This window comes from Heloderma suspectum, chromosome 2 (genome assembly GCF_057233095.1).
Source record: "Heloderma suspectum isolate Gila_16-S chromosome 2, 16-S_ref, whole genome shotgun sequence".
Lineage (NCBI taxonomy): Eukaryota > Metazoa > Chordata > Lepidosauria > Squamata > Helodermatidae > Heloderma > Heloderma suspectum.
In genome coordinates this window covers 39,102,957-39,115,733 of record NC_139459.1, presented here as the reverse complement: position 1 = coordinate 39,115,733, position 12,777 = coordinate 39,102,957, and the positions used below count along the sequence as shown (strand labels likewise).

Below are 12,777 nucleotides of genomic sequence, written 5' to 3'. Positions count from 1 at the left end.
CTATATTTTACTTGGGAGGTGGGGAATTTATGCAATTTCATTCATTTGCAAATGCAGATTTTGGCATTTGCAAATGAACAAAATTCTTGTACAAACCCCCCGATTCCGTCAATAAGTGGATGACAGAATGAAAGACGCCTGACAATCTGTGAAACGCAGATGGAACAGAATTAACAAAATCTGTACATCCCTAGGTCACAGCACCAGCTGAAGGAGGAGTGGATGTCTATGGAAGAAAAGCAAGTATAAGAGAAAAGACAAAACAGCCATCTACGTGCAGAGGCCAAATGGTGGGAAACTGGAGAGTCCTTTCCTTATATGTTTGCAATCTGTTCCACAAAATAACTCTATGAGCATCCTGTACCAGCAGTGGACATTCAAGAAGACATATTTCCCCCCAAGGAACCAGTAAGACATTATAAAGAAAGGCATATAGATCCTATGTTAAATACTCTATTGGCAAAAGAACACACTGGAGCTGCTTCTGTCGACAATGACTCTATTAACAGCCACAATTGGGTTGCTGTGGAGGAGGGGTGTCCTTTAGTCTTGTATTCTGTTTACCAGCAGCAATCGCAGGATCTGTCTCCAGACTTTCTGACATTTTGTCACAGATGATATCCACCAGCCGCTCAAACGTCTGCTTGACATTGATGTTGTCCTTGGCACTTGTTTCAAAGAATTCAAAACCTAGTAAAACAAGTCAGAAAGGACCGAAGTCACAAAGCATTATTTATCTCCTTTGGTGGCTTGTCTGAATTGCACTTTGGGACAAGGAGTACAAAGGCAGAGGTAAGAAGGACCAAGACAAGGTAAAAGACAGCAGCTGGCTTCCATAAGGCAAATGCATTTTAGGACTTCTAAACAGGTTAATCTTTCATTCTGGCTAGTATAAAGTCTGCTGCACAGGCTTCCCATGGGATTGAGGGAAGAAAACCAGTTCCACTGAGACCATACTGGCTCAGGCCTCTCTAGTGAACCAGCTGGCTGACACTATCCCTGTCTCAATGAAGTAAATCCAGAGTATATTGTTATGAATGTTCGCCTGGACCATACCTTCTATTAAATATATTGCTGGTTCATGGCTCAATGGCCAGGGAAACATGTCTTAATGGGAGCCAATGGCCAGGGAACTGCATAAACTTCCCAGAAATGTGAAACCCATCAGAATTAGGCATACCTTTCCCATTCCCAAGCAAGGGTGAGGCAAGGCCAGCAACCGGGGTTGGCATGGTTGGGCAGCTGTCAAGCACGCAAACCCCAGCAGGGGCCCACCAACAGGAGCCCCCTGGACATTTTCCTCCTCTTCATCATTGCAGCCTGCTTGTTCACCTGCTTTGCACTCTGGCTCAGGCAATGGTGGTGTTGAGAAGGAGGATTGGCAGGTGTTACTGCCTGCTTGCTCCCTGGTTCTCTGCATGTCAAGCAAGCAAGTGGTGGCAATGATGAGAAAGAAGATGAGGAGCGTGAAGGTAGGCCTGACTAGGCCTTGTAAGTAGTTTCGTTCAGGTGAGGTGCCTGATGGGATTGAGAAAATGTGTATATGTCTGACAATGAGAAAGTAATTGTAACTTGCTCATTATAAGCAGGAAATTCCTGTCTGCCAAAGTAGCTCATTCCTGAACATAAGCAGACAGCTGTGCTAATAAGACCATTGCTGAGCTAAATTAGCTCTTGAGCATGCATAGGGATGTACGGATTCCCCATATATTCTGTTCTGGTGGGGAATCCGCCCGGGGGGGGGATCCATTCCTCCCTCCCCCAGAATCCTCCGGAGCGGCTCTGCTCTGCGAGGATTCTGCGGAGCCGCCCGGCTTGAGGGAGGCTTACCTGGACGCATTCTCCTCTGCGCCGATGGTCATTTTTCTTTAAAAAATGGTGATCGGCAGGATGTGCCCATAGACTTATACGCAAAATAAAGCTGTGAATCTTGCATATAAGTCTGTGTGTCCATAGATCATTCCAGTCTCCCCTTCCCATTCCAGGCCAGCTATGTGGGGGCAGCAGCTTGAGTCTTGTCAAGATTCATGGCTCTATTTTGCATATAAGTCTATGGGCACATCCTGCTGATCGCCATTTTTTAAAGAAAATGACCTTTCTTTAACTAGGAGAACAGGTCTAGTTAAGCCTTAAGCAGCCAAGTGTCGTTCTGGCCAGAATCCTCTTGGAGAGGAGGTAAGTGGGGCTGTTCTGCTGTGGATTCCAGAGGCTGGATTCTTTGGAATCATTTGATTCCTCATTTGAATCCGCGGTGGATTTCTCTGACATCCCTAAGCATGCATACTGCATGTTCTTTGTTCTCCGAGTTTCATTCTGTCTAAATGCATCCTGTGTCTTTCTTCTTCTTTTTGGTGAGACACAGTTTCAGTTGTCTCTCCCACAGCTGTAATGTGCTTTAATACATTTCTGACTGTTCAACCTAACCTGCCTTGGATATTTCCTTAACAGGAGCAACAGCAGCTGGTGACAAAGGTAGAGGGAGGGGGCCTACTGAAGGCACTCAAAAACCTGGAGCTGGCTCTGCCTGGTGGGCCCCAAGAGGCACTGGCATGGAGAAACCCTGCATGATGAGGATATAGGATGTGTTTAGAGGTGCTTCAGATTATGGTATGTACAGCCTTAGTGATTTCAGCTTCAGGAGCATCTGTTTTAACCCTGTGGAAACAGACAATCTTTTTTTAAAGTCTCCTTGTTTCTGGCACTATATGCTTATTCTCTTTCCAGCCCTGTTACTGCATCTCTTGAAGGCTAGACAGGAAGCCCGGATAAGTCTAGATGCATCTGTTTTTCCCAGATAGCCACTGAATGGAAATTTGTTGAAGCTGCTAGAAATAGAAACCCCGGTGGGACTGTGATCGTGTCAGCGAGGTGCCTGGGGATGCGTGCTCCACTGCCCCCCCCCCCGGCAAACATTTGCTGTAAGGAAGAAACCCCTGACAGGAATTTTCCAATTATACAAGATTATTGTACAAGGTTCTGTCTGACACAGAGTAAACAGCTGCTGTCTATGAACCAGCAGCAGTCAAACTCTGCAAGTGACTGAGTATGGGCAGAAGTAGAAGACATCGTCAGGCTAGTGACTGGGCACATTCCTATATAGACTCAAGATATTTTATTTCACACCTGAAGCTTAAGTAGTGCTTTGTTTACGTCTGTAATGTAAAAGTAAAGCATATATTATTGGCTAGAATGAACCTTCAGTTTTAAAATGGCTCCAGGTTTTGTCCTGCTTTCCCAGCATGTATTCATGCAATAAAGTACAGAAGAGGGGCTAAAAGGTGAAAATGGTCTCGGTGGATTATGATGTACTCCAAAAGGCTTCACTGTAATGCCAATCATCTGATTTACAAACAGGGAGACAAACCGAACCTGAACCGAAAACTGGAATGAACCTCCCCTCCCCCCCAGTCCAGAACAGAACCTGCTCTATTGAACCTGAACGAGAACAAAATGGGGGGGGGGGTCAGCTTAACAGTTCAGAATAGGGGTTCCACCAGACAACAGAATGCCTGGGGTTGGATCCAGATTTAAGATGGATCAACTGTGCTGGTGATACTCCTTCCTACCATTTTGCTAGGGCTAGACTGGTGCTAGGGGCGTGCCTTCGAATGCCATTCAAGGTGCTGCTGGTTGCAAATCCTCTAAACTGGTTTCCATCCCATTTTATTCATGAGTTATTTTGCAGAACCATATTTCTGCAGCTACTCAGTGTTCAACTCTTTCTCAGAGCGGCCCCAGAGATTTTTCTAGGGATGTACAAAAGTCACTTACCTTTTAACAAAATGTGATTCGAGGTGGGGGGGAGGCGCTCCGTACCTCCCCCCGAAATTCTGGCCAGGGGGGAGGCGCTCCGTCCCTCCCCCCCCGAAATTCTGGCCGGGGGCAGGAGGCGCTCCGTCCCTCCCCCCCCCAAATTCTGGCCGGGGGGGAGGTGCTCCGTCCCTCCCCCCCCCCAAATCCTGGCCGGCCGGGTCTGCAAATGGTGGTGGCCGTAGCCGCCGCCATTTGCGTCCCTGCAGTCAGCCATGATAGGCTATGTAAATGTTTACATAGCCTATCACGGCTGAGTAAAACAAAAAACCAAAAACCGCGCGTACGCAAATGGCGGCGCCCATGGGCGCTGCCATTTGCGTTCCGTATTTTGGCATGTCTAGTCTATGTAAACATTTACGTAGACTACGGGAAAAATAAGGGGAACGCAAATAGCGTAGATGCTACGCTATTTGCGTTCCCCTTATTTTCGCCGTAGTCTACGTAAATGTTTACATAGACTAGACGTGCCAAACTAAGGAACGCAAATGGCGGCACCCATGGGCGCCGCTATTTGCGTACGCGCGGGTTTTTTTGTGTGTTTTTTACTCAGCCGTGATAGGCTACGTAAACATTTACGTAGCCTATCACAGTATTTTTTAAAAATCTAGCCATCATAGGCTATGTAAATCTTTACGTAGCCTATCACGTTTTTTTTTACTGGAAATGGCGGCGGTGGCAGCCGGTCGGAACACTGGCCGCCGCCGCCGCGCCGCCGCACCGCCGCCGCACCGCTGCCGGAGCTGCCGCTGCCAGGAAGATTCACCCAAGGTAAGTCCCGTCCCAGGGGGGGCGGGGGGGCAGACTGTTTCGCCACCGATTTCGGGGGGCTGAATGCGCTGGCATTCGGCCTCCCCGAGATTCGTGGCGAAATTCTCTGACATCCCTAGATTTTTCAGTCTCATTTTCTAATCCTCTGCTTGCGCTGTTTCCTTGGGTTGTTAGCAAGGAAGAAAAGTGATTTGTATCCATGTCTCCTCCCCCCATCCCAATGCATACAAAAATAGCAAAGGCTCAGAAAACAGTCAGATTTGATGTTCTTTTAAGGCTTAACAAGAGATGTTATGTGTGTGTGTGTGTGTGTGTGTGTTTAAATATTTAGATGCCAAATGCTTTTAATAAGGAAACTCAGCTGCAGGAAGGGGAAATTGTCAGTGGAAAAGCAAGGAGAAGCAGTGGAGGCTGATGGCTCCGATGTCAGTAGGGCAGTGAATGCACCTTGAGTTACAGTCAGAACCAGTCAAAATTCTAAAGGAGCTATTCGAGGTGTGAAACTATCCAAGGTTCTGGCTGAAACCCAGAGCATGTCAGCCCCCCCCCCCCGACATTGGAACTGCCAGCCTCCACTGACACTAATATAGACATACATATTTTAGAAGCACAAACATACCATTGTTAACACCTTTAGAGTTCTGACTGGTTCTGACTGAAACCCGGAGCAGATTCACTGCCCCACTGACATCGGAGCCCCCAGCCTCCACTAGGGAGAGGGGTACATAACCCATTCTTCACCTGATATTTTTCTGTTACAACTCATCCTCTACAGGGTTCCAGTCATCTAGACAGTGGTGCAGTGGAACCGGGGTCAAAGCACTGGGACTTTTTGATTAGCAGGGATGATGACCAGTGGTGCAGCTAGGCAGTGGCGGCTGGCAACTCCAGTTCCGCAGGGGCAGTGATTCCATTCTGGGTTTTAGTGACAACCAGCTAAAGCTCTGAAGTTGTTATCCAATGTGCTGAACCCATTTTGGGGATATGGTTCAGCACCTTGGATAGCACCTTTAGAGTTTTGGCTGGTGGTAACTAAAACCAACAATGGAATCACTGCACCTCTGGAATTAGAGTCACGAGCTGCCAGAGCAGCTAGGGCTGGACCTTGGGGCTGACGTCCAAGGCCTCGATAGCCGATGAGGTCCCCATATGGCAGGTGATGGACGCCAGCATGGACCTGCTGGTGTCCAGCAGGTCCGATGAGGATTGCCACAGCACCCTTTCATCTTATTTTTAAATGTTTCAGTTAGGGGGCAGCTGACTAGGCATGTACATGGTTACAGATGCTCATTTTATTATTTTTACTTTTAAAAGTATATTATCCTTTTGTACAACAATTCCCATATAAATGTGTTTAGCCTCAGAGCAGCAGAAACAAACTCCATTTTATTCCTGTAGTCATGATAGTGCTGTGATTTAAGTGAGTTTAAAATGCAAAACTGCATATGCTCAGAGGATTTGTTTTTGGAAAACAGTTGGCAGTTTTTTTTCTTTTCTTTTGGTCTTTTTGTTTTGTTTTGTTCTAACATGTCAGGAATGTAGAATCAGTTGTGAAGCATGGAATGGTGGGGAGGGGAGAAGATAAATGTTAGTTGTTTGCTTCACAATGGAAGTAATACACATGGCCTTCTAAAGCCTCACCCCCACCATAAAACTATTAAGTCCAGGGTCTAAAATTACCTAGGGCGCAATCCTATGCATGTTTAGACAGAAAAAAGTCCTACAACTCCCACCATTCCCCAGCTGGCATGGAAGTTGTAGGACTTCTTTTCTGTCTAAAGATGCATAGGATTGCACCTTTAAAGACTGTCTCTTTCCTCTGTAACATCTGGTAACTTTGCATTCTGGAGAAGGCTGTTCTTGGGATGTTGTATTCTGAAGCCAGTTCCATTTTCCCAGAGTTTGCACAGAATCAAAGAAGCACACCATCTTGAAAACATATTTTTGCTGACACTGGGGGGCTCAGTGATCAACATGTGTGGGATGTCATTTAGAAACTCAACTTTTTTCTTCCTGGAATGTTGTACCCTTTTTGTTTCACGTGCTTTTGTGTACAGTCTGCGGTCAAACTGAGATTGCTATAGAAGTGCCACCCCCAAAATGTATGATGAGTATTTGAACTTCTTCCTTTGACTTTTTTTTTTAGACAGAAAAAAGTCCTACAACTCCCAGCATTCCCCAGCTGGCATGGAAGTTGTAGGAGTTTTTTCTGTCTAAACATGCATAGGATAGGATTGCGCCCCTGACTTCACTACTGGCAATGTAGGCATCTGCCACCCTGCTCAGGCTTCCTGTTTCCTCTGAGCTTAGCTGCAATTCTCACAGTAGCTGAGAGGAGGTAGATTTCCCCAGCAACAATATATTTGTCACAAAGTATGAATGTAATGTGTATTGTTGATAAGAAGTCGTAGTTTTTCATAGGAGTGCTATTCATAAGAATCTGTATATGCTAGCTGTAAATGATTAGAGATAGAGTGATTAGCTAGATATGCTATAAACTAGCTTTAAATATAAAAATGTGTTCTTGGAACTGGGGCAAAGAAGGTTGCCACAAGTGGGTTGGCTAACCACCTTCACCAAAGCAAAAAGTTGCTTGGCTTAGGAGAGATACCTTCGTTAAGGAGCTTCTGAAGTCAATGATGAAGCTAGCTGCTTTGGAAGGCAGCCCTATTAGGGTTAAATGGTAGAACTAAGAGTAGGGGCATGACCAGGGCCAAAACTTAGGATGAGGTCATCAACATAGGAGCTATAAAAGGCAAGGGTTTGATCTGATTGAAAGAGGGAGATCCTGGGAGAATGAGAAGCCCACCAAACATGATTGCCTAAATCTGTCAACCATGCCAGAGAGGGAACTATAAGATTTTAATGATGACTGCTTTGTTGGTTGAAAGGAACAGAACTTTAATTTTACTGAGGAATGTGCTAGCCACTATTTCTATTATGCTTCAAATCATCCTAATTGCATTGCATAGAGTAAAATGTTTTACTTGTTTATCATCGTAAAGTTTTGCTATACTGTTTGTGCAATAAGTATATATTTTGTGGAACCACTTTGTGTTATTTAGTTTGAGGGGTGTTTCAGGGACCGCAACCCATATCAATTACTTCATGAAGCCCAGAAAACTCAGGATTTATATATCTGTTGTTAAGTGTACAGCTGCTGTTTTCTCTGCATACAGCTGCTGTTTTCTCTCTTGGTCAGATGAGTCACAGACACACCTGTTCAGGTAAGGGAAACAAGCTAGATGGATGGAGCAGGAATGGGTCTCCCCTCTCATAATGATGTGAGCTTTTCTTGTTGTAATGCCAAGTATTTTGGGGTGGCTTAAGACCCATTTGCTTTACAAAAGACCTTCTCCTGGTGGAGATGAAAACTTCTAGAACTGGGTCGATGATATGGATCAACACAGCTGCCTGCATTTTTAGTCTCACCCTGGGGAATGTGGCTGTGCAGACTGTCATGATGACTGCCTGCACTTCAAAATTTACCACTGCATTACTGCATCTAGATGCTACAGAAACACAAGCCTGGAACCTCAGGAGGGGGGAAGGAAGTTGCATTTCAGCATTAAAAGCAGCCATTTGTGTTTTAAACACATCAGCGTCTAATGCTAAACCATAGTTTAGCTTTATGTGAATAAGCCTCAGGCTCATGACTCCCCCCTCTCCCTTCCTGGCACAGCGGTGGGGAGATTGGAAGCTTTTTTTTTTTCTGTTTTTGGCTAACCACAATTTGTCATTCTGTGTAAACCCAGACAAACTTTGGTCAGCCTTATGCTAATTGCGTTTCTAACAGGAGGCATGCACATTTTCATGCCACTCTAAGAAAGAACTCTACAGACTGATGCAGAAATTGGACAGAATGGAGTTATGATTGAATACATGCAGAACTGACATGGACTGGAAATAGACTGATTCATCCAGTCTTAACTCGTTTCAGGAAACAAGTGAACTTCATATAATCATAGAATAAGAGGGACTGTACGGGCCTACAAGGCTGTCCATACAGCTGTCAAACTGTAGTTTCTGATCCTGGCTTGTTTTCCTAAACCATAAAGACTAACCACAGTTCCAGATTGCACAAATGCAGGAATCCTAGTCAGGTTGCTCAATGCAGGAATCCAAGTCAGAGCATCCCTGACAGATGGCTGTCCAGCCTCATCTTGAATGCCTCCAGTGTGGGAGAGCCCACTACCTCCCTAGGTAATTGGTTCCATTGTTGTATTGCTCTAACAGTCAGGAAGTTTTTCTTGATGTTCAGCCGGAATCTGGCTTCCTGTAACTTGAGCCCATGATTCCGTGTCCTGCATTCTGGGATGACCAAGAAGAGATCCTGGCCCTCATCTATGTGACAACCGTTCAAGTACTTGAAGAGTGCTATCATGTCTCCCTGAGGTCTTCAAACTGTGGTTTCTGATTCTGGCTTGTTTTCCTAAACCATAAAGACTAACCACAGTTCCAGGTTGCACAAAAACATGGTAAGTTGAAAATGGAAGTGAACGTTTTCTATTTCCTTCTCATTCCTGTACTAGAGAAGGAGAGGGGAGGGGGGAGTGCACAAGGCCCAGGCTCATGCATGTAATGTTAAACTATAACTTGAGCATTATGTCTGAAGCCATCCAATGCATAGTTAAACCATAGAATCATAGAATAGTAGGGTTGGAAGGGGCCTACAAGGCCACTGAGTCCAACCCCCTGCTCAATGCAGGAATCCAAGTCAGAGCATCCCTGACAGATGGCTGTCCAATTTCATCTTGAATGCCTCCAGTGTGGGAGAGCCCACCACCTCCGCAGGTGATTGGTTCCATTACTAAATAGTCCCATCAGATCCTACTGACAGCCATTTTTCCTTCCACACCATAACCCTCTTCCTTTTGTTCTGGGCAACTGGGAAAGCTAGGCATAGTAAGTATGCCTAAGTCCCCTCTCACACGTTCCTTGTACATGTAAAGACATGGAGGTATGCAGGACTGCCAACCATCAGAAAGTTCTTTTATCATTTCTCTTCTTACCAAGCTGTTCTGCTAAATGTTTCCCTCTGTCAGTGGAGATCACCCGTTCTTCTTCCATGTCACATTTATTGCCGACCAAAATAACCTGGGCATTATCCCAAGAGTACGTTTTTATTTGGGTTGACCTTAGGAGAGAAAGAGAGAGAAATATTAGTCCTCAGAAAGATGAGGTAATAAGACTGAACCTACCATTAAGCAGGGCGAGCTTGCCTGCTTCAGATAGGAGGTGTCTGCATACAGTATCAGGACAACAAAAGATAAATGTTTAGTTTATAATTATATTTTGCCACAGTGGGTGAGTGCTATTTGGCTTCTCTGTCTCAGGAACCAAACTGTCTTGGGTCATCTCTGCAAGGTTATCTGTTGCTGAGACCAGCCTGGGCTAAGCATTGTGGGTTTGTCATCTTACTATACTACTTTCATTCACAATGAGCTGTACTGTGTGTGTGTATCCAAGATGGGGCATCTAGATGTAGCCATGCTAGGGCTGACTCCTATGTTACTGTTCTGGTCTGGAAACCACTTCCACCTGATCCCCAGTACAGGCATGGGGAGAAACTACTTCATCATCCTATCTGTGTTTCTTAGACACAGATATTACTGGTGGAGTCGGACACGACTGAACGACTGAACGACTGAACAATGGGCAGGGTGTCAAGGGTCAGCATGGGTGGGCACTTGCTGAGGGTCCAGCAGGGGGCCCACTGTCAAGCGCCCTCTGGAACTGCTCCTCCTTTTCACCAATGAAACCTGCTTGTTCACCTGCCTCTCGCTCTGGCCTGACAGTGATGGTGGTGAGAAGGAGGAACAGCAGATGCCACGGCCTGCTTGCTGACTGGCTGTCTGCCTGGCAAGTAAGGAGGTGATAATATTATAATAATAACAAGGAGCAGCAGCAGCAGCAGTTGGTGACCATGGCTATAAAAAGTAGACTCACTAAGGAAGGAGCCCATTAAAGGTGCCTTGCCCAAGGGGCCCACCAAAACTTGGAGCCAGCACTAAGCGGCTCCCACACCACAACAATAACACAGCCATCTGGATTTAGGTATGGCACAGAGCACGTACAGCATAGGATTTCTCCTGGGGGTGCTCTTCAGTATTTCCCAAAACGCTGCTGTGTCTGCCTTCCTGTCTGCTTGGAGGATCAGTAAAGGCAAGAAATGCAGCAATATGGCAAGGTGCATTCTGGCCAGACCATATAGGCCCATCAGAGACATTTCACAGTAGTTACAGAGCAGCTTTCCCCAACTTGGTGCCCTCAAGATGTGTTAGACTACAACTCCCATCATTCCCAGCCAACATGGCTACTGATTAACTATTGACTATTTTCTCATTTATTTTTTTCTTTAATAGTGTACAGTTTATGATTTGGTGCTTGTTTGTTTGTTTTTAATTCAGTAAAGGGCTTTGTATTGCACAGTAATATATATCATAAAATGGTATTATTGGTTTCACATTGCTATTTGTACACTGAACAGGATACCAGAGGGCACTTAAAAGCAACAACAGCAAACAAAAAGAAGATGCAGCAAGCTCTGAAATGACTTCTTCATGCAGGGTCCCCTCAAGCATGATCACACAACTAAGATAAGACACAGAGGTCAGAAGTAATAATTTCATTAATATTAAATATTTTATTTTACAATGTGCCAGCACTTTGATAATAGGAGCCATAAATCTGCTTTGGTTAATAAAAAAAAAAAAGGTGGCGGGAAACATGTTGCGTGTTAGGCATTTCTGGTTAGTCAGAATACGATAAATGGCTTTTTACAAAAGATGCGCTGGTCACCATGGTAACCTTGCAAATGGCAGCAACTCGGACCTCGTACAGCATCAGCCCATTAGTGACTCTAGAAGATTGTTTTTCATCAGCTGTAAGTCAGGGACTATTGGCATAACTATGTTTCATTAACAAATGGAAGACGTTTCAAACTGAAAACCAAAATTATGATTTTTCCACTGTATATTCATCCACTTATCTGCAAGGGTAACACTGCAAATGTAAACACACACACACACACACACACACACACAAAACCACACACCTCCTTTCAGCTGTTGTCAGAGAACTCACAAGTGTACACATTGCCTATATTGGTGTGTGTATTCTAATTATCCTTGTTTTTTCCACTCAACCTTTGGTTAGGGATGCTTGATGAGTTCAATCGTCCTGAATTCCAGTACGAACTGATTTGATCTGAGCTTCTAGGACTAGCATGGGGATAGGAACTACTTAGGTAGGAGTGTTTCCCCCAGGGCGAGTGTGAAGCATAGGCATGGATGGGCACCTGCCAAGGGCCCAGACCAACCCCTACCTTTCGTTCTGTGGGGGGGTTCCGTGGAGGGGGAGGCGATCCTCCCCCCCGGAATCCTCCGGAGCGGCTCCGCATCCGCTGGATTCCGTGGGCCGGCAGAATTCTTGGGAATCCGGCCTCTGTGGGTAGGGATGGCGGAGAATTCTTGGGAATCCGGCCTCTGGAATCCATGGCGGAACAGCACCACTCACCTCCACCTCCCAAAGATCTCCTGCGGACCAGCACTCCTGCTCCGGATCCTCAGCTGATACTGCAATGGCAACCACCATTACCGTTTTGCTTGGAGAAAGACAGCCGCAAATGGCGTAGTGGATGCCACTTGCGGCTGTAAAGCCCAGAGTTTTATGTAAATAGAGCTGTAAACAGCTGCAATTAGGTAAAACTCAGGGCTTTACGGCCGCAAGTGGCATCCACTACGCCATTTACGGCTGTCTTCCTCCAAGCAATAAGTAATGGCAGCCACCACTGCTGTATCGGCTGAGGATCCGGAGCAGGAGTGCTGGTCCGCTGTGGATTCCAGAGGCTGGATTCCCAAGAATTCTCCACCATCCCTACCCACACCCCATCAGGGGCCCACTAAGACGAGCTCCCTGGAGTCGCTCTTCCTTTTCACCATCACAACTTGCTTATTCGCCTGCCTCTTACTCTGGCCCAGAGAGCGGTGGTGATGAGGAGCAGCGGCAAATGCCACTGCCTGCTTGCTCACTGGCTTTCTTCCTTTCAAGCAAGTAAGTGGAAGCAATGATGTGAAAGAGGATAAGGAACAACAGCAGCTGGTGCCAATGGCAGTAAGAAGGTAGACTCACTGGGGGAGGTGCCTCATGGAGGGTATCTTGCCCAAGGGCCCTCCAGAACCTGGAGCCGGCACT

General features: G+C 45.9%; 1 protein-coding gene across 1 annotated transcript in view; it reads right to left on the bottom strand.

Moving 5' to 3' along the window:
* Nucleotides 1-502: 502 nt before the first annotated feature.
* RAB3C (RAB3C, member RAS oncogene family) overlaps nucleotides 503-12,777 on the bottom strand; it is a 181,029-nt gene continuing 168,754 nt past the window's right edge. The window contains exons 4-5 of the mRNA XM_084832063.1: nucleotides 9,594-9,718; nucleotides 503-690 (exon numbers count right to left, since the gene is read on the bottom strand). Coding sequence (XP_084688189.1) covers nucleotides 503-690; nucleotides 9,594-9,718 — 313 coding nt within the window. The remainder of the gene's footprint in view (nucleotides 691-9,593; nucleotides 9,719-12,777) is intronic.